General features: G+C 46.6%; 1 protein-coding gene and 1 non-coding gene across 11 annotated transcripts in view; one reads left to right on the forward strand and one right to left on the reverse strand.

Annotated features, from left to right (window-relative positions):
- Positions 1 to 22,591, forward strand: part of CLEC16A (C-type lectin domain containing 16A) — a 276,263-nt gene that overhangs the window by 179,429 nt on the left and 74,243 nt on the right. For all 10 annotated transcript variants that reach the window (XM_029050671.2, XM_029050607.2, XM_029050625.2 and 7 more), the window contains 2 exons: positions 18,117 to 18,268; positions 19,247 to 19,451. In XM_029050671.2, coding sequence (XP_028906504.1) covers positions 18,117 to 18,268; positions 19,247 to 19,451 — 357 coding nt within the window. The remainder of the gene's footprint in view (positions 1 to 18,116; positions 18,269 to 19,246; positions 19,452 to 22,591) is intronic.
- LOC114809898 lies at positions 21,746 to 21,883 on the reverse strand. The gene has a single exon (XR_003757669.1). It is a non-coding gene; the product is annotated as a small nucleolar RNA SNORA7 (small nucleolar RNA).

The following is a 22,591-nucleotide window of genomic DNA, read 5'->3' on the forward strand; positions in this document are numbered from 1 at the left end:
AGGGTCTTTCCAGTAAGCCATGCTGATTCTCAGGAAGCAGCTCTTAGATGATTATCATAGGGTCCTTTGAGAAGTCTTGTAGCCCATTCAATTGGAGTGAATTACTTCCACGTTCCTTGTCGTAGCTTTCAGGCTGGTAGCGTTGAATGGGTGTCACAAGAAAACCCTGATCCGTGAGCCCACAAATCCCGGTTCCTAGCAGGCATCAATCCATCCGTAAATCGATCAGTCATTTTTACTGAGTGCTTTCTGTGTGCGGAGTAGTGTACTAAGTGCTTAGGAGTGAACAATGTGACACGTTTGGTAGGCACGTTTCCTACCCACAACAAGTTTATAGTCTGTGTTCTAATCATCCAGGTCCTCAACGAGAATGCAGTCGGAGGGGGAAATATGTATTTTTTTAAAATCAATCAATCAGTGGTCTTTATTGAACACTTAACTGTGTGCACAGCACTGTAATAAAAATAATAGTGGCATTCTTTAAGTGCGTAATATGTTCCAGGCACTGTACTGAGCACTGGGGTGGATATTAACAAATCAGTTGGACATAGTCCCTGTCCCTCAAGGACCTCACCGTTTTAACCCCCATTTTAGTGAAAAATAATAATTATTGTACTTGTTAAGTGTTTACTATGTGCCAAGCGCTGTTCTAAGCACTGGGGTGGTTACAGGTTAATCCGATTGGATACAGTCCCTGTCCTACATGGGCCACACACTCTTAATCCCCATTTTACAGATGAGGGAACTGAAGCATAGAGAAGTTAATAATAATGATGTTGGTATTTGTTTAGCGCTTACTATGTGCTAAACGCTGTTCTGAACGCTGGGGTTGATACAAGGTAATCAGGTTCTCCCACGTGGGGCTCACGGTCTTCATCGTCATTTCACAGATGAGGTAACTGCGGCACAGAGAAGTTAAGTGACTTGCCCAAGGTCACCCAGCTGACAAGTGGTGGAGCCGGGATTAGAACCCACGACCACCGGCGCCCAAGCCCGGGCCTTTTCCACTAAGCCACGCTGCTTCTCCTAGTGACGTGCCCAAGGTCACACAGCAGACGTGGGGGAGCCGGGATTAGAACCTAGTTCCTTCTGACTCTCAGGCCCGTGCTCTGTCCACTGAGCGACCCTGCTTCCCTACAGATGAGGTAACTGAGGCTCAGAGAAGTTAAATGACATATCCAAGGTCACACAGTGGACAAGTGGCAGAGACTAAGCGCTAGAGAGCGTACAATGCAACAGAGTTGGTAGACGCATTCCCTGCCCGCGGTGAACTTGCAGTCCACCTCAAGAAAACTTTGTTTTGTGTTCTAAACATTCAGGCCCTGAATACAGTTGGAGGGGGAAATGTGTGTGGTTTTGGGGGTGGGTTTTTTTTTTTCAATAGATCAGTCAGTAGTACTGAACCCTTACTGTGTGCAGAGCATTGTACTAAACGCCTGGGAAACTACAACAGAAGAGAAGTGGTGGAAATATTCCCCACCCACAGAGCCCGTCAAAGGGCAGGGGCTGTCTCTATCTGTTAGCGATTTGTACATTCCAAGCGCTAAGTACGGTGCTCTGTACGTAGTAAGCGCTCAATAAATACTATTGAATGAATGAATGAATGAACCTTCTAGAATAAGCATATATGGCATTTGTGAGGGCCAAATTAACCAAAGGGAACAGAAGCTGTATTTTAAAGGGAGACTCTGCTGAAGATACAACTTCTTTTTTTTTTTTTCATTAATCTGTCACTGTGGCGCTCTAGGGAAGCTGAGGTATTCAAATCATTTCCAGGAAATCTCAGGTTTCCCATTTGGACTGCTTATCAAATTAGGTTGTTTTATTTACGCCTCATAAATAATGATTTACAAGAAGGAAGTTTGGTTAGGTTTTATATTATGCAAATGTCCAATTCCTGATGGACAATTTTTGAAGATAGGTAAATGCCATAAACTTGCATTGCCAAGATAAGCATCCCTCTGTACTTCATAGCGACAAGCAGTTTCTCGGTTGATAAGGGAACATACTTGGAATTGCTGGATATGTGGGAATTGTACTTTTAAGGATTGTGAACCTCTGCTGCAAATTTTCAGTACAAAACAATCCAGCTGAAGCGATAATTAATTTTTAAATGGCTGCATGTGAAGTATGTAAGTACATTAAAGGCTGGAACAGCAGAGAGGCGTTTGGTATTTAGAGGACTTCAGGGAAGGGGATGAAAAATTCAGATTTGGAGATTGGCCTCCAAGGCATTAGAGATGCAGTTGTAACATTCTTGAAATGATCCATCTATCCATCCACCACCCTCTACCCAACTACTAGTTTTTTGGATTATTTTTTGTGTGTGTGTGATAGTTGCTAAGCACTCACCGTGTGCGCTGGGATAGATACAAGATAATCAGGATGGACACAGTCCCTGTCCCACACAGGACTCCCGGTCTTAATATCCATTTTACAGATGAGGTAACTGAAGCACAGAGATGTTGAGCGACTTGCCCTGGTCACCCGGCAGACAAAGGGAGGAGCCAGGACTAGAACCCGAGTCCTCTGACTGTCAGGTCCGTGCTCTATCCACTAGGCCACACTGCTTCCGGCAACAAGTGTTGGAGGTCATCTCTGTTTGAGGAACTGTCCCGATGAATTGTTTTGATGCTGTTTAGAAAAGTTGGTCTGCCATAAAATTGATTCCATCGAAACGGGGACTTTTACAGATAAGACAGGGCTGTATCTGGGCATAATTGAAAGATAGAGCTGAGCAAAAGCTTCCTCATAAGATATTTATCTTGTATCCAACCTATTTATCTTGTAATAATAATAATTCTAGTATTTGTTAAGCGCTGACGATGTGCCAGGCACTGTACACAGGCATCTCTAAGAGGGAATTTCCTCTAGTGAGGTTTGAGGACCCTGGGGGAGTCCGGTTTGGTGACTCTGGGGCTCTGAAGAGTTGGAGAAGCAGCGTGGCCCACTGGATAGAGCCCGGGCCTGAGAGTCAGAAGGACCTGGGCTCGAATCCTGGCTCTTTCACTTGTCTGCTGTGTGACCTTGGGCAAGTCACTTCACTTCTCTGGCCCTCAGTTCCCTCATCTATAAAATAAGGATTAAGACTGTGAGCCCCGTGTGGGGTATGGACTGTGTCCAACCTGACTACCTCGTACCTACCCCAGCGCAGAGTACGGTGCTTAAGCACGTAGTTAGTGTTTAACAAGTACCGTGAAAAATAAAAAGGCTCTGGAGGATTAAGTGGTTCCCAGATTGAAGTGAGTAGTAGTTGATTAAGCTGGAAGGATATTCTGTGGGGAATTGAGCAGGGGTTTTAAGTGGGTCAGGGAGGAGAACAGGGCCGTGGAATAGTGGAGGAGGAAAGGATACTGGTTGTGAGATAGAAGGAGAAGATAAATTAAGATACCAAAATGAATTGGCATCTAGCCGCTATAATCAAGTGCCCAGAGGAGCCAGGCCAGAAACTAGCAAGTTGGGATCCGAGTAGTAGAATTGGCACTCAGGGCCAAGATGGAGATCTTGATATCGGTCTGGAATTTTTTTTGTTTCCAAAAGGCATGGTTTAAGGCTAAGAAGAGACGGATGTTCTCGTGATAGACTCCTGTCCTAAACTATGGATAACCCTCCGTCCTAGCACTTGTGAACTTATCAATCGCTCGGTGGTATTTATTGAACGCTTACTGTGAGCGGAGCACCGTACTTATTCACACCTTTTTCTTCTTAATCCTGTGTATTAAGCACTTACTCCGGCCACTTGTCAGCTGTGTGACTTTGGGCAAGTCACTTAACTTCTCTGTGCCTCAGTTACCTCATCTGTAAAATGGGGATTAAGACTGTGAGCCCCAGGTGGGACAACCTGATTCCCCTATGTCTACCCCAGCGCTTAGAACAGTGCTCGGCACATAGTAAGCGCCTAACAAATACCAACAATACAATACACTAAACTGAACACTGGGGTCAATAAAGCGGGGGAAGCGGCATGGCGTAGTGGATAGAGCACGGGCCTGGGAATCAGAAGGGCATGGCTTCTAATCCCGACTCCGCCACTTGTCTGCTGGGTGACCTTGGGCAAGTCACTTCACTTCTCTGTGCCTCAGTTACCTAATCTTTAAATGGGGATTGAGACTGTGAGCCCCACATGGGTCAGGGACTGTCCAACCCAGTGTCTTGTGTCCACCCCAGCGCTTAGTACAGTGCCTGGCACATAGTAAGCGCTTAACAAATACCAAAGTTATTATTATTACAAGATATAAATAGGTTGGATATAAGATAAATAACATGCCATAGCATCCCCTGTCTATATGTTTGTGCTCAGTAATTCATTTTGCCTGCTCTATTTGGGAAGATTTTTATGCTGTCTCCTCTATCACAGCGTAAGGTCCTTGCCCTCAGAGAATGTGTCACTTCCTTATTCTCTTCTTCGTAAACATCTAGTATTTTGCCCTGCAACAAGAAGGACTGTATTAAATTCTGCTGCTACAACTAATCCGAAGACTTCGGCCCCAAGTATCTGTGCCAGGAAGGTGCTGCTAGTTTGCCCGATGCCCTTTGAACCGTCTTATCTCTGCAAGCTGTTTGTTTTTTGTTGTTGTTGTTGTTTTTGTTTTTGTGGTGTTTAAGTGCTTACTATGTGCCAGTGCTTACTAAGCACTAGGGTTGATCCAAGCTAATCAAGTTGGACACAATCCTTGTTCCACATGGGCCTCCCGTGTTGAATCCCTTTTTACAGATGAGGGAACTGAGGCACAGAAAAGGAAAGGGACCTGCCCAGAGTCACACGGCCCTCAAGGGGTAGATGGAATTAGAACCCAGATCCTTCTGACTCACAGGCCCATGCTCTGTCCACTAGGCCACGCTGCCGTGTTCCTAGCGGGGCATGGAGGGCAGGAAGGGAGAAGGGGACAGAGGGGCAGCACAAGGCGAAGCACGCGCAATCGTAAATAATGAAGTTGTGCAAGGTGTGAAAGCCCTACTGAGAGCTCACCTCCTCCAAGAGACCTTCCCAGACTGAGCCCCCCTTTCCCTCTGCTCCCCCTCCACCGTCCGCTCCTCCCCCCTTCCCCTGCCCTCAGCTGAGCCCCCTTTCCCTCTGTTCCCCCTCCCCACCCTCCCACCCTATGCCGCTCCCCCTTCCCCTCCCCTCAGCACTGTGCTCATTTATATGTATTATTTATTACCCTATTCATTTTGTTAATGAAGTCTACATCCCCTTGATTCTATTTATCTTGATAATGTTGTCTTGTTTTGGTTTTGTTCTGTTTTGCTCTGCTGTCTGCCTCCCCCAGTTAGACTGTGAGCCCATCAGTGGGCAGGGATTGTCTCTATCTGTTGCTGTATTGTCCATTCCGAGCGCTTAGTACAATGCTCTGCACATAGTAAGCGCACAATGAATACTATTGAATGAATGAATGAATGAATAATAGTGCGGGGCCCAGAAGACATTCATTCATCAAGCAGGTGGTTGGCCGAGGCGCCATCTCAGAGATCTCTGTGGTCTTCGCCCACGATAGCCAGCTAACGTCGGGAATTTCTGAGATGCCCTAGGTCCGTCGGGCATAAACCTTCAGCACAGCATCTTGGTTTGGGGATCTTAATTCATCTTCCCTTTCGGGGTCTCTCAACCAGTATCCTTTATTCCTCCACTATTCCAGCAGGCTCTCCCCCTCTTCTAGTTCTTTTCCCAACTCTCCCCAAATGCGGTGTGAGGGTCAGCTGGACTCTGGGGGTAAAAGTGGCCAAGAATGGCATAGGTAATCCAAGTCTGTCTTCTGAAGAGAATTATATCAACTCTTGAGAAGCCATTTTTCCGAAGGAACAAGGTATTCGTTTTTAGCTGGAATGAAAAACCCACCGGAAAGCAGGGTGGCCCAGTGGAGAAAACACTGGTCTTGGGAGTCGGGGAACGTGGCTTCATATCCTGGCTCCGCCACTTGCCTGCTGTGTGACCGTGGGCATGTCAGATAGCTTCTCTGTGCCTCAATTTCCTCATCTGTAAAATGCGGGTTAAATAAATGTTCTCCCTTCCCCCTGAAATTAGGGGCACCTGGTAGGACCGGGACGGTGTTTGGCCTTATCTTTTATTTTCCCTGGCACATACTACAGTACTCGGCACATAGTAAGCACTGAACAAATAACATCATCGTTATTACTGTTCTTATCATTATTATTGTTGTTTTGGTTAATGGCAAAATGGCTATCCAAATCAGTATTTTGGGAAAAAAGGCCACATGAATCTCCATGTAATTTGATTTTAAGAATTTTGTACCTTTCTGTCCATTAAGTTGGTTTCGTGTCAGAAAAATCTTGATTCCCAATGAATCCCATGTGGATTTTAAGCTCATCATATAGTTACTACAACACATCTCTGAGGTGGTTGTTTTTGAATTATTCTGTGGCCAGTCCTGCAAAGTTGTTTCTCTTTGAAAAACCCATGTTATTGAGAGAGGAATTAGTTCTCTCTGCCCTTAATATTAAAGAGCCGCGTTCAGACGGGCCACATTTTTTCAAATAGTAATGCGCAGAGCACTGTATTAATTGCTTGGGAGGGTATGAGAGAAGAAGGTACCTGCCCACAAAAATTATACCATCTGGTGGAGGAGATAGAGATAAATAGCTTATAAATAGGAATAAGAATTGATCCATCAGTGATATTTATTGACTACCTCCTGTGTTCAGAGCACTGTGTTAAACACTTGGGAAAGTACAATGCAGTAGACTTTGTAGATATGATCCCTGCCTACAAGGAGTTGCAGTCTGTAAGGAGGAGATAGTAGAATATTTCAAAGGAGGTGTAAAAATGTTCTTTGGGACGTGAGAGCAAAAACACCGAGGCGATAGTAGGGAGGGTGTGGCTTGGAGGAGAGAAAACAATCCAGGAAAGGCCTTCTGAAATCAGTGGGATTTCCGAAGGGTTTTGAAGTTGGGGAGAGCTGTAGTCTGGCCCATTTGAAGCAGATGGCCGCTCTAGGCCGGAGGAAAGGCACGAGCCGGAAGTCAGAGACAAACAGAGTCAGGAACGTAGGCTGAGCTAGAGGTGTCTGAGGAGGAATTGAGAGGGAGAGGTGGACTGTAGTAGAAAAGAAAGAGAGGGTGGACAGAGAGCCTTTCAGCCAATGACCAGGAATTCGATGTGGAGAGGTGTAGACGACCATTGGAGGTTGTTGAGGAGTGGAGAGATGGGTGCAGAAAAACAATTAAAAAATGATGTTCAGAGGAGAAGAGTGGAATTTAGAGACGAAGAGACTGGAGGAAGGGAGGCCAGAGAGGCGGCTGATAAAAGCCAGGGTAGGATTGATTTGATTGATGGCCATTTGGACGGAGAGGAGAGAGCAGATATGAGAATTGTCAGGGAGGGGAAAAACAAGATTTAGCAACAGGCTTCATGTGAAAGTTGAAAAAGAACATGGACTCAAGGATAATGCCATGGTGGCAGGGTTTAGAAACACAGAGGATGGTGGTACTTTCAGCTGTGATAGATGGAGGAGAGGATTTTATTTTCAAAACAGAATTATAGCCCCAAGGAAACTCCGTATTAGTCAGTATGCTTTTGAAAATACACAGTGAATGATGTAGTTTTCATTTTTTGTAGTGGACTTTGATTGACTGGTGATATTTACTCTCCCTGGCCTGATTCAGATATCATTTTTCTTTTTAATGAACCAGCAGGAGTCCGGATGATTTCTAAAATTTCATGGAAGTGCAATCTGGAGAGCGATACAGCCTTTTTTCATTATGTTGTGTTTGTACTGCCTTTCCCAGAAAAGAGGGTTGTCAACTTTCCAAGCTTAGGGTTCTTTGACCTTTTCAGGGACAAAATTCCTAAGTTTTATCTGGAGCTATAACCAAGGAATCTTTTCTGTATCCTTCAGTGGGCTCATTCCTAAGGTGTAAGCGTTGTCAAATGCCGACAGCCGATCCTCCAAAATCCTTGTTGGATCGATGCCATTTTATGAAATATTTCTCTAAAGGGAACGCCGTTTATAATGACGGGAGCTGTGCTGGAAAGGTGTTTGAGAGAAGGGCCCTAGCAACATAGATCAACAGACTCTGCCCCACTCTACCGAACCTTAAAGGACCCAAAATGGACAGAGTTCAAGTCCTGATTACTTGAACCCGCTGATTCTCGCCGCAGTCCCTTTCCCACGCCCTCCCTCTGGTCTGGGATCATCTTCCCCTTCATATATGCCCAAGTCATCACTCTTCTTACCTTCAGCGTCTTGTCAAAGCTACATCTCCTCCTTCAATATCATTTCTCTATCATCAAGGCGCTTGGATCTGTCCTAATAAAAATAATGTTGGTATTTGTTAAGCGCTTACTATGTGCAGAGCACTCTTCTGAGTGCTAGGGGAGATACAGGGTAATCAGGTTGTCCCACATGAGGCTCACAGTCTTAATCCCCATTTTACAGATGAGGGAACTGAGGCCCAGAGAAGTTAAGCGGCTTGCCACAGTCACACAGCTGACAAGTGGCAGAGCTGGGATTTGAACCCATGACCTCTGACTCCCAAGCCCCGGTTTTTTCCACTGAGCCACGCTGCTTCTCTACCTCTTCTCTACCAAGTCCTCTTTGAGCACTTGGTAGGCTCCCTACCCTTAGCCCCACAATACTTATGTACATAGGCCTCTAGACTGTGAGCTTGTTGTGGGCACCAGTGTGTCTGTACTCTCCCAAGCGCTTAATACAGTGCCTTCCCGTGCTTATTAAATATGCCTAATGTATTTATATTCATGTCTGTCTGGAATGTAAGCTCTTTGTGGACAGGGAATGTGTCTTCCAACTCTGTTGTATTGTACTCTCCCAAGTGCTTAATGCAGTCCCCTGCACACAGGGAGCATCAAGAAATGCCATTGATTAATTTTTTTATTTCCCTTCCACTTAAACCGGATGTTTTCACTGAAACCATGGCATCTGTGAAAAACTTGCCTGCCAAGTGGCTCACCCTACTTGTCTTTCCAGATGGCATAATCAAACCTTTGGTCTTTTCTGACCTATCTGGATTACAATTGATAGTAACAACACAAGCTAGTCTTTTCCCACCTCACCTTGCTACTCTCCTACGACAACTCGGTCTACACACTTTGCTCCTCCGATGCCCACCAAATCGCTGTACTTTGATCTCGTCTGTCTCGCCACCGACCTCTTGCCCACGTCCTGCCTCTGGCCAGGGATGCCCTCCCTTTTCGTATCCGACAGAAGTTACTCTCCCCCGTTTTAGAGCCTTAGTAAAGGCACATTTCCTCCAGGAGGCCTTCCCTGACTAAGCCCTCATTTCCTCTTCTCTCACTCCCTACTGAGTCACCCTGATTTGCTCCCTTTATTCAGCCCCACAGCATTAATACTCATATCTGTCATTCTTTTTTTTCCATATTAATGTCCATCTCCCCCCTAGACTGTAAACTCACTGTGGGCAGGGAACGTGTCTGTTACATTGTTGTGTTCTATTCTCCCAAGCACTTCGTGCTCTGCACACAGTAAGCACTCAAAGCTGGAGAAGCTGCCTGGTGTAGTGGATAGAGTACGGGCTGGAGTCAGAAGGTCATGGGTTCTACTCCCGGCTCCGCCACTTGTCTGCTATGTGACTTGGGCAAGTGACTTCACTTCTCTGTGCCTCAGTTACCTCATCTGTAAAATGAGGATTGAGACTGTGAGCCCTATGTGGGACAGGGACTGTGTCTTAGCTGATTTGCCTGTTTCCACCCCAACACTTAGAGAAGCAGTGTGGCTCAGTGGAAGGAGCCCGGGCTTGGGAGTCAGAGGTCGTGGGTCCTAATCCCGGCTCCGCCACTTGCCAGCTGTGTGACTTCGGGCAAGTCATTCAACTTCTCTGGGCCTCAGTTGCCTCATCTGTCAAATGGGGATTGTGAGCCCCACGTGGGACAACCTGACAACCGTGTATCTACCCCAGCGCTTAGAACAGTGCTTGACACATAGTAAGCGCTTAAGAAATACCAACATCATTATTATTATTATTACAGTACCTGGCACATTTGTTAAGCAAATTCCATCATTATTGCTATTATTAATAAATATGATTGATTGATTGATTGATTAAAAAGTGTCTTATTCAGGACACTGGGCGGCCCCATCCCTCTAAATCAGAAAAGGGCTGAGAGGCAGCCAAGATGGCCCCCGCCTCAGTGGACAGCACACGGTGACCTCCAGCTGCTCCTCTCCCCCAGAGGGAAACAGTAGCGCACAGAGGCAAGCAAGCCAAGCCGGGTAGGGTAGGGCCCCTCATAGCTTTTGCCTCCCATACCCAGCCAAGAGCACCCCTCAGTGCCAGGTGCTGGCCATGGGGTACATTCATAATAATAATAATAATAATTGTGGTATTTCTTAAAGGCTTACTATGTGCCAGGAACTGTACTAAGCACTGGGGTGGTTACGAGCAAATGAGCTTGGACACCCCCCCCGTCCCACATGGGGCTCACAGTCTCAATCCCCATTTTACAGATGAGGTAACTGAGGCACAGAGAAGTGAGCTGACTTCTCCGAGACCACACAGCAGACAAGGGACAGAGCCGGGATTAGAACCCATGACCTTCTGACTCCCAGGCCCGTGCTCACTACACCATGCTGCTTCTCACAGAGGGCACAGCTGGGCTAAGCGCTGGGGCCAGAGGTGAATTCAGCCCCCAACCCAGGAATCGCAGACGGTGTTCGCGGGCCCCTGCTTGCCCCCGGTCTGAGTACAGTCGCTGAGGAAGAAATAATCAACGACCTATAAGTTCGGGTCTCTGCTTTTCTGTCTCCTCTTCCTCACCCCACCCCTCTTCCCTCGTTCCCTGTCCTCCCCTTCCCCCAATTAGCAAAGTAAGACAGATGTCAGTTGTCCAAAACTCCTGTCCTCTTCTCTCCCAGCTTCTTCTCGCACTAACACGGACTCTGAATCGGCCCCTCCGTCCAAGGTGGAGGTGAGATGCAGCCTGGCCTCGTGGAAGGCGCTCTGGCCCGGGAGTCGGAGGACCTGGGTTCTAATCCCGGGTCCGCCAGGTGCCCGCCGTGTGACCTTGGGCAGGTCACTTCACTTGTCTGTGCCTCAGTTATCTCATCTGTAAGATGGGGATTAAGACCGTGAGCCCCACGTGGGCTGCGGACAGTGTCCACCCTGATAATCTTGTACCTACCCCAGTGCTTAGTTCAGTGCCCGGCACAGAGTCAGCACTTAAGAAATACCACTAAAAAAGGGGGAGGACTAGGAACAGTGGTGTGGATGGGAGCAAGGGCTGGAACGTGGCCTCTGCCTCTCTCCTTCCCCCCGGGGAATGGGAAGGCAGCTGTTCAGAGTCAGAGTACTCGGGGATATTGGAAGGCTGTGGACAGGAGTGGGAGGAGGGTCTGGAGAGTAGACCTCCCCCTCCCCCCCCCGGGCAAAAAGTGCCCAACCGGCACAAGAACACCAAAGCAAGGGGGACTCCCCTCCTTCCGGCTGACATGAGTGGCGGAAACTCCCTCCCTGAGAGCCTGTGGGCGAGGATTTTCCTGTCAGAGTGGTATGCGTGCCCCTGGGCTCCGGGATCTCTGTGCTCTGACAGAGCGAGTTGGTGGCCAGCTGGGTGTCGGCGTCCAGCCGGTGATCCCGGGCATCCAGCTCCCTGCTGCCGACCCCTCCTCAGGGGGCTTCCTGTTGACTCTCCCCACCCCATCCCTGCCCTTCCCTTTTATACCCGCCCTTCTCTTCCTGTCTCGCTCTCTTTTTTATGGTATTTGTTAAGCGCTTACTATGTGCCAAGTACTGTTCTAGGCACTGGGGTAGATACAAGGTAATCAGCTTGTCCCATGTGGGGCTCACAGTCTTAATCCCCATCTCACAGGTGAGGTAACTGAGGCGCCGAGAAGTTAAGCGACTTGCCCAAGGTCGTACAGCAGACACGTGGCGGAGCTGGGATTAGAACCCACGACCTGTGACTCCCAAGCCTGGGCTCTTTCCACTAAGCCATGCTGCTCACACGCAGTCCATGTCCCCAAATGGGGCTCACTGTCTTAATCCCCGTTTTACAGATGAGGAAGCTGAAGCACCGAGAAGTAAAGTGACATGTCCAAGTCACGCAGCTTCCTTCTCTCCCTTCTCTCTAATGACCTCACATGGCTCATAGGGGGCCACAAATTATGTAGCCTTTTGCCCAAAAACTGCCCCGGGGATTCACTCTGTGTGGCTGTTTTGAAAAAAAATAAAATGGTTGCCTGCCACCGTTCCCAAGTTTTCCTCCACTTTTCAGTCTCTTGATCTCATATCCAGACATTCATGAGAAACGTTTTGTGGTTGTAACATCTGTCCCTGTAGACTTAGCTCCCGGCCGGCAGGGAGCCTGTCTACGAACCCTGTTGCACTGTACTCTTCCAAGCGCTTAGTACAGTGCTCTGCACACATTGAACGCTTAATAAATGCCACCGATTGATTGATTGTAACGTGTTCAGGGTTCACATTCATCGTGTGGGCTAGTGGAGAGAACACCAACCGAGAATCAGGTGACCTGGTTCCCAGTCTTGGCTCTGCCACTCGCCTGAAAGGTCACTTAAATTGTCTGGACCTCAGTTTTCTCATCTCAGTCAGTCGTATTTGAGCGCTTACTGTGTGCAGGACAATGTACTAAGCGCCCGGGGAAGTACAATATAATGGGTACGTTCCCTGCCCACCGCTGGCTTACGGTCTAGAAGGGGAGACAGACATTAATATAAGTAAATAAATGACAGATATGTACATAAGTGCTGTGTGGCCAGGATGGGGGATGAATAAAGGGAGCAAGTCAGGGTGACACAGAAGGAAGTTGTAGATAAGGAAAAGAGGACTTAGCAATAAGGCTTTGAAGGGGGAGGGAGTAATTTTCTGTCAAATGAGGATAAAATATAATAATAATGGTGGTGTTTGTTAAGCGCTCACTGTGTACCAGGCACTTTACTAAGCACGGGGGTGGATACAAGCAAATCGGGTTGGACTCACCTGAGGCACACGGAAGTTGAGTGACTTGCCCAAGGCCACACAGCAGACAAGTGGCAGAGCACGGCTTAGAACCCATGACCTTCTGACTCCCAGGCCCGTGCTCTATCCACTGTGCCAATCTGCTCTCCCTCCTCCTTAGACCATCAGAAACGGCCTGATTGGATTATTTTGTGTCTGTCCCAGTGCTTAGCATAGTGCATGGCATACATAGTAAGTGCTTCAGAAATAGCTTCATTAGCCTTAGGAATAGCAGCTGCCTCAGTATTAAAAGATATGTTCATGAATCCACAGATGTTTGATTTCAGAGTACTTTTATTTGGCTATTGGGATAAAGAAAACTTCTAATCGTGCTTGGGGCGTATTACAGAGAACAACTGTATCGCGTCTTTGCATATATATTTGAATAGAAGACATACTTTAAAAAACCAACATGTGCAGATCTTAGAAGATAAAGACTCCCATGGTTTATCAGACATTTGCGTGTGAGTCACAATCCCCTGGGATTTGGTGTGATGACTTAGGATTTTAAAAGCCCTAGGAGCAACTGTTGTACACCTTATGCTTTGCAATCAGTCAGTCAATCCGTAGTATTTATCAAGGGCTTACTTTGTTTAGGGCTCTGAACTAATTCTTCGGTGAGTACAATATAGTACTGTTGCCGATTTGTACATTCCAAGCGCTTAGTACAGTGCTCTGCACACAGTAAGTGCTCGATAAATACTATTGAATGAATATAGTAGATATGACGCCTGTCCCGAAGGATCTTACAGTCTAGCGGGAGAGACACTAAAAGAAATGGGTATAAAGATGTCTACATTAGAGAGAGATACAGAGAGTGAGTGTGTTTGTGTGTGTGTGTGTGTGTGCTGGGAGCGGGTAAATGAGTACGCAAGTGTTCTGTTCACTTTGTTGCTTGAAGTCTTTTAGAGATTCCCAAAGTAATTTTCAGAATTACTGTTGCCGTGAATTTTTGATTGCTCTTTTTAATTGATATTTGTTAAGCACTTACTATGCGCCAAGCACTGTACCAGCGCACACTGTACTAAGCGCTGGGGTAGATGCAAGCTCATCTCCCAGGCCCATGCTCTATTCACTAAGCTACACTGCTTCTCTGTTGCTTCCAGGGTAATATTCCTGGAATATTGTCATAATATTTGCAGTGTTGTTTGAAAGGCTCACCGATTTATTGTCTTCCTTGGTTCTTTCGCTCTTTCATTTTTAAAATAATAACTGAAAAGTAACTGACCTCGTGAAAGGATTAGGATGTAGTAAGATCTCATTAATCTGAGATGAGTTGGGGTCAGGCCCACTCCAGAATAATGAATATTCTGGACTAACTCAGAGTCGCCTGTATCCGTCCCCTTCCCCATCTCATTGCTTCTCGTGAACTTGTGACTGGCGAGTCATATCTGGTTCTTCTCATGGCATCATGAGTGCAGTCCCGTGTAGTTTTACCCCTACAGCTGTTTGGGCAAGAAGTAGCTTGGCCCGCTCCTCCCCATCTCTGATCCGGAAGGGAGACAATGTAGAGCTAAGATGGCGGCTCCACTCCTTCCTCTCTGCGGCCCGCCGGAACACAGCCCCAACCATGCTGGGGACTAATGGCATTCCCATTCATTCATTCAGTTGTATTTATTGAGCGCCTACAGTGGGCAGAGCACTTACTAAGCACTTGGGAGAGTACAATATAACAATAGACACATTCCCTGCCTACGACAAGCATCCATCCATGTGTGCATGGATGGCGTATCCCTGGACTGTAAGCTCGTTGTGGGCAGGGAACACGTCTACCAACTCTGCTGTCTCGTACTCTCCAGAGGGTATAGTACAGTCCTGTGCACAGTAAGTGCTCAGTAACTACTACTGATCGACTGATTGATCTCTGTTACCTCACAATGTTGTATCCCAGGAGTTCACTGCCTCCGCCTGATCAAACTGTCGTGTGCCTGAAAAATGCTCTGCCCCTCCCTGCTTGGTATGCTACAGTACAGTTCACCATTCGTCGGTTCCTCGGGGACCCTGTTAGCGTTCATTCTCCTCACGTCAGCCACCCAGCACAGCTGTGTCGCAAAAAAACACAGCTTAAAAGCTGGTGACCTCACTGGGTTTCGGTACTGAACGGTTGATGGTCTTGAGTTTTGGTTCATAAGCGATGCCGGTGAAACTGCTCGCTGAGCCATTATCATCATCGATGGTATTGGTTGAGCGCTTACTGTGTGCAGAGCACTGTACTCAGCACTTGAGGGTGTACGGTACAACAGAGTTGGTAGACAACGTTCCCTGCCCGCCACTAGTTTACATTCTAGAGGGGGGAGGTAGGTAATGAGTAAAGCAATTATAAGATGTAATTTATAGGCCAGTACGTAAGTGCCGTCTACATGAGCTAGATACGTCTTTCACGGCTTGGGCGCATCTCATAGGCATGTGGAAGGTACCGAGCCACCGTAGGTTTCTAAATGTTCCCTTTGCTATGAAATTAAACTCCCAGTGCTGTCACCTCTCAACGTATCCAAAACAGACTTTCTCATCTTCCCACCCAAACCCTGTCGTCCAACCACCACAGGCACGGAATCTTGGCATCCTCCTCGACTCATCTCTCTCGTTCAACCCCCGTATTTGGTCCGTCACCAAATCCTGTCGGTTCTACCTTCACAACATCACTAAAATCCGCCCTTTCCTCTCCATCCATACTGTTACTACACTGATCAAAGCGTTCGTCATAGCCCGCCTTGACTACTGCATCAGCCTCCTTGCCGACCTCCCGGCCTCCTGTTTCTCTCCTCTCCAGCCCATACTCAAATCTGCTGCCCAGGTCGTTTAAAAGAAACCACAAAGTTCAGTTCACATCTCCCGACTCCTCCAGAACCTCCAGTGGTTGCCCCTCCACCTCTGCAGAAAACACGAACGCTTTACCATCGCCTTACCATCAGTCTCCTCTCCTGCGCGTACTCTAGACTGTAAGCTCATTGTGGGCGGGGAATGTGTCTATTATAGTGTATTTTAATAATAATAATTATAATTGTGGTATCTGTTAAGCGCTTACTACGTGCCAAGCACTGTTTTAAGCGCTAGGAAGATACAAGGTAATCAGATTGGACACAGTACCTTGTCCCAAATGGGCCTCACAGTCTTAATCCCATTTTACAGATGAGGGAACTGAGGCCCAGAGAAGTAAAGTGACTTGCCCAAGGTCAAACAGCAGACACATGGCAGAGTTGGGATTAGAACCCACGTCCTGGGACTCCCAAAAAACCAATGTTCTTGCCACTAGGCCATGCTGCTTACTCTCCCAAACGCTGAGTACAGTGTCCTGCACACAGTAAGAGCTCAAAAGATACGATTGACTGGTTACTCTGCCTCACGGATCACCTTCTCCAACCCAGCATGCGCACTCTGCCCCTCTAACACCAACCTACTCACCGTTAACTCAGTCTCATCCGACTCTCCGCCAACCCCTAACCCATATCCTTCTTCTGACCTGAAGCTCCCTCCCTTTTCATAGAAGGCATTGCACTCCTCTCCATCTTCAAAAGACTACTAAAATCACTGTTACCCCAAGAGGTCTTCCCTAAGCTCTAGTTTCCCCTATTTGCCCTTCCTCTGCTTCATCTGTGCACCGTGCCCCTTTAATATTGATATTTGCCCCGTATTTACCTACGTATCCATCTTTTGGCTCCTTTTGTATTGCACTCTCTCAAGTGCTTAGTACAGTGCTCTGCACACAGTAAGCACTCAGTAATAACCATTGACTGATTGCAGGGAGGACAGCTTGATACATAGCAATAAAAAGAGGAGTGACTTTGTGGCACAGAGGTTTCAAGGAAATTAGGAAATTGAGACAAAAGCAACATCAAGTTCTACAAATCCCAAACATGTCGGGGACAAGGGACGATATTTGAGTGTGTGCAAGATACTTGGCACTGTCAGTCCCACATAGACATTTGAAATGCTCCCCCTCATGCACCTCTTCCCCTTCCTCCCTGTCCCCACCCCCACACACTGGTAATCATCACCATCATAAGCACCATCCTCCAAATCAAAAGACCAATCGATCATATTTATTAAGCACTTACTGTGTGCCGAGCGCCGTGCTAAGCACTTGGGAGAGTACAAAATAACAGAGTTGATAGACATATTTCCTCCCCACAATGAGCTTTTACAGCCTAGAGGGGTCATGTACATACTAATTTACTCTCTACTTGTCCTTGTTTGCCTCACTCCATATTTTTTCCTCACGTAAAATTACAGTTTGGTGATATTTTTTTTCACCCGAATACATGTAAGTTATTGAATTTATCGGTTTATCTTTCATGAATATGAGGTTTTCATTAAAGCCATCAATAGCTGTACTATTTTACAATGGTTATTTACTACTGATTACCCAAGTACATTTTCAAATGGCTTCCTCTTCACTAGGAAGCCAAGGCCCCATTCACTGTTCAAGAAGAAAATTATTCAACTTTTAAATAATAGACGTGTACTTCGGTTATCCTTGTGGCCCACTGTATAACCCCGAACATTTTGAGAGAAGAGCGTTCGACTGTTATGTCCATTTTCCGTCTTTAAGGACAGTGGTCCGATTTTAATTTTCCTTTGGACTTCTGAGGCTTTCATTTTCTCAAACTAGTTTTATTACTTTTTTCCCGAGGTCATTGTTTTTTCAAAGCCCCCAAAATTAGAGTGCAGTAAAACACATGTCCCGTAAATAAGGAAGTTTTGGCCAATACAGGCAAGATACCACAGTAACTGATAATGCCTGAGTGTGCTTTCCCAGAATAGCACATTTAGATTGCTTCTCTCTTTTCCCATTCTTACCAAAGCCAGAATTATTTTCCAGTAAACCCCTCCTCCAAAAAAAAAAAAACAAAAACCCAATGCAACCCCAAAACGTGGTCCAGAAAGATTCCATTGCAGTGCGAACTCCAAATACTTGATAAACTAATGTTCTTATGCCATGTCAAGCGTTATCAAGGATAAACAAGGTAAATTATAAGCCAAATTAAGAGACAAAGGGCCTCCTGTCAACTGAGAGCTTTTACGACATGCCAAAGAGAAATTCTGCTGAAAATAAGGGACAGTGAAAAATTGGGGTATAAAATATGAGTACATAAAACTGAATTACACCATCTCTGGTGGGTTAATTATACAGCTTCTCAATCCGGTAACCCCCTCCTTCTTGTTTGTTTCAGATAACAGCGATTTAATTGCTTGCACAGTGATGACAAAAGATGGAGTTATGGTGCAGCGCTTTCTGGCCGTGGATATTTACCAGATGAGTTTGGTGGAGCCAGACATTGCAAGACTGGGCTGGGGAGTGGTGAAATTTGCAGGCCTTCTGCAGGTCAGTTGCCAGAAAGCTTCTGGAGACTCCTTTGTGCCTCTGGGAAAATCGTCTTCCCATTTGGGAAAATTCCAGAACCTTTGTCTTACTATCACTTTCCAGATTTTAAATGTTTCAAAAGATCGGCTCGTGAAATCTCTCTTTCCCCAGGCTCAGAAGTCCTTTTCAAATCCCAGCCTAGTTAAATGCTCTTCAGTCTTCACTGATTTTAGTCATTAATTTTTTTCAAACTGTTGTTTTCTCGAAGGTCTTCCGTCTAGTTGTAAACCCTTTAGAGCTGGAGGTATGAGACTCTACCATGTCCCACTCTTCTAAGCGAGAAGTGCTTGGGGAAATTAAATATATATATATGTATATATTTACGCACAAATTGAGTATATCATTGTTGGTATTACTTACCCACTGAGATGTCTTTGTGACTGTAACAGGTATCTTCTGCCCATTCAATTGCCCAAGCCAGTTTAGGTCTCAAGGAGGTTTGGGCACTCGCTACTTGCCAAGGCAGTCAGGAGCCCCAGACTTCTTCGCAAATTCCCCGTTGATTCATTGGCATTCTAGCCTTCCCCTGACTGGCTGCTCGGGTACTGATTTTACGTGCTGCTTTCTGCCTTCCTCGCTGAAGGTCAGTCAGTCGTATTTATTGAGCGCATACTGTGTTCAGAGCACAGCACTAAGCCCTTGGGAGAGTACAGTATAAATACAGACACATTCCCTGCCCATAACGAGCTTGCAGTCTGCTCTGGTGTTGGTTTTACATGCTGCTTTCCACCCTCCTGCTGAAGGATATTGTAGCCGCTCAGGTATCGATTTTACACGGTTGCTTTCCGCCTTCCTAGCTGGAGGAAAAGGAACTGAGTTTTTACTCGGCATCTTGCCCCCCCCTTTTTTGTTTTAATGAAAAGGAGGCTTCCTGAGGGTTTGCTAACCCCCTTAGGCACTACAAATTAAAGACTCGATTGGTCTTGCTTTTTTCCACAGGATATGCAGGTCACTGGAGTAGAAGACGACAGCAGAGCACTGAACATAATTATTCACAAGCCCGCCTCAAGCCCCCACTCCAAGCCCTTCCCCATCCTCCAAGCCACGTTTATTTTTTCGGACCACATCCGCTGTATCATTGCCAAGCAGCGCCTGGCCAAGGGCCGCATCCAAGCTCGGCGCATGAAGATGCAACGGATAGCGGGTGAGGAGATCTGTCATCTATATATCATTATCTATTAATGTCCGTCTCTTCCCCAGGCTGAAAATTCGTTGCGGGCAGGAAATTTGTCTGGTGTATTGCTCTGTTGTACTCTCCCAAGCGCTTAGTACAGAGCTCTGCACACAGTAAGCGCTCAGTAAATACGACCGACCGACCGAGCAGAGGCTGACAAATGCAATTTTTCCTTTTGGGTTTGGAACCGGAAAACGTCTCTCTTTTGCTAGCCTGTCCAGACCGAGAGCCAGGAGCAGGGTGGGGGCTTACGGAAAGGCGAGCTGTTCTGTTTTGGGTTTTCAGATTGGTCCTTGACAGCCAAACGGATTTTTGTCTTAAGAGAAAGGATACATAGCGGTCCTTTGGGCTTGAAGGAAAACGCTGCTAATGCTGAAATTCACCTGTGGGAATTTATAATAATAATAATGAACAATCATTAATGAATTAATAGTGGTATTTAAGTGCTTACTGTGTGTGTTTGTGACTGAAAAGGCCCATAGTTCCGACCACAGTGTACACAAAGAGACTGTTTCTTGACTTTTATCACAGCAAGAGAAAGAGTCAATATTTGGAAAGATATTTCACCTGGGAAGAGCCAAGAGGGCTCTTTTCAAGATACCTCCCTGCAGGTAGCTAATGAGAAAACTACTGAGGTTAGATCATTTCCATTAATTTTTTTTTAGGGTCTACTCTCACCTTTGCTTGACAGGTAGGGCGTGCCGATGTTTTATCACCCAACAGCCCAGAAGCTCTTCCTTATGCCCAACTGAAATCTCTCCCGCTTGTTTGGTTTTCTGTAAACAACTGGCCGTGCTCCTCATTACAAAACCTTCGTAGACAGATTATCTTTGACCCTCACAATGAAGCACGGAGTTTTCGAGGGAAGCAGATTGCCAAATCTCACCCTCAACAACCATTAAAGAAAGTGCACTTTTTTTTTTTTAAAGCTAAATTCTCCTTGTACATTTGGTCTGTCCTTCAGGCCAAATCTCATTATAAGGAAGTTCATGGCGGGCATGAATCATTTCATTACATAGCCAGTAGTTGCATTCCTGCAAAACCCCGCACTGATAAAAATTTGCAATACAATACTCACGGGGTCCCAGTACTATACTGACATGCTCAAGAGCATGTGGACAAACCATTTCCTCCCACTCCACAGCATGCTGAATGCAAATAGTCCTGCCTTGTTGGGCAAACAATAAAATTTTAGCCAAAATGAACGCCCTCCCTCCTCAAATTGGACAATTACTCTCCCTGCCTTCAAAGCCTTATTGAAGGCACATCTCCTCCAAGAGGGCTTCCCAGACTAAGCCCCACTTTTCCTCATCTTCCACTCCCTTCTGTGTCACCCTGACTTGCTCCCTTTGCTCTTCCCGGCACCCCCCTCCCCGCCATCCCACAGCGCTTATGTACATGGTTATTTTATTGTATTTATTTGTACTGATGTCTGTCTCTCCTCCCCCTCCACCACCTAGACTCTGAGCTTGTTGTGGTCAGGGAATGTGACTGTTTACTGTTGTATTATGCTCTCCAAAATGCTTAGTACAGTGCTCTGTACTAATAATACAATTGAATGAATGAATGAATGAATGAAAATGTGTAGTGAAAAACACATTGGGGCCAAACCAAGTGTAATAGTACAGAGCACTGTGTTAGGCAGTTGAGCGAGAACAATAGAAATAAGTACATATTCCACGTTCCCTACGAGAGATCAGCTGTGAGGAGCTGTGTGCAATGAGAAGATTGACATTAGAGGAGCAAAGTGTGCAGGCAGGGTTGTGATAAGAGGGTAGCAAGGTGAGGTGGGACGGGGCAAGGTGATCGAGAGAAGTTTCAGTGGAAGACTTGCTCCACCCCCTCCAAAAGAGGGAACAGAAATCAAGGAGGGTACAGGGTGAGCCTTCCTTGCCAGTTGAGAAAAGGGAGAGAGGATGATGGGGGTGTGATTGCACACAACTGATTCCACAGTATGGTCAGGCAGCTGGTCACATCAGTCCTTTAATCAGTGCTGAATGCTTACCCTGTGCAGAGCACTGTCCTGAGCATTTGGAAGAGACTCGTCATATGCTGTCGAGTCGTCCCCGACGCATAGCGACGCCAAAGCCACATCTCTCCCAGAACGCCCCGCCTCCATCTGCAGTCGTTCTGGTAGTGGATCCGTAGAGTGTTCTTGTTCAAAATACGGAAGCGGATTACCATCGCCTCCTTCCGCGCAGTCAACTTGAGTAACCACCCTCGACTCTCTCCCATGCCTTGCTGCCCAGCGCGGGGGAGTTTTGGCTTGTAGCAGATTGCCTTCCACTCGCTAGCCACTGCCCGAGCGAGGAGTGGAATGGATGTACCTCTGCTTGACTCTCCCGCCCGTAGTCGAGACTGGTGGAGTACTGGAAACTCTCCAGGTGCGACCCTGAGAGGGTCTCGTACGAGTACACTGGAGCAAAGTTGGTAGACATGTTCCCTGCCGACATCAAGCTCGCAGTCCAGAGGACTTGGGTAGTGTTTCTTGAGTTAGGAAGTTCAGTTTAGAAAAGTAAAACAGTCCTTGCCCACAAGGAGCTCACAATCCAGCACAGGGAGCAAACATAAAACTGTTCATACCTGGAGGGGTCAAAATTAAAAAATGGAATGAATACATACGAATGCTGAGGAGGGGATAAAATAAATTCAAAAGTGCAAGAGTTGGCTGATGGGATCGTACAGTTTAGGATGCTGGAAAGGTAATTGGGAAAGGCATATTGGAGGAAATGAAATTTTAGGTGGGCTTTATTCATAATAGTTATGGTAGCTGTTAAGCATTTACTGTGTGCCAGACCCTGAACTAAGTGCTGAGGTAGACACAAGATAATAGCGTTGGACATAGTCCCTGTCCCACATAGGGCACACAGTCCTAATTCCCATTTTACAGATGAGGTAACTGAGGCTCAGAGAAGTGAAGTGACTTGCCCACAGCAGACACATGACGGAGCCCGGATTAGAACCCAGGTCCTCTGACTCCCAGGCTTTGTGCTCTTTCCACTAAGCCACGCTGCTGCTCAGTTGGCCCCGCTGCTTGGAAAGGGGGAAGAGGTGCAACCTGTCTGATTTGGGAAGGGAGGGAGCTCCAAGCCGAGAGAACGGAGGCCTGA

This window comes from Ornithorhynchus anatinus, chromosome 2 (genome assembly GCF_004115215.2).
Source record: "Ornithorhynchus anatinus isolate Pmale09 chromosome 2, mOrnAna1.pri.v4, whole genome shotgun sequence".
Taxonomy (NCBI): domain Eukaryota; kingdom Metazoa; phylum Chordata; class Mammalia; order Monotremata; family Ornithorhynchidae; genus Ornithorhynchus; species Ornithorhynchus anatinus.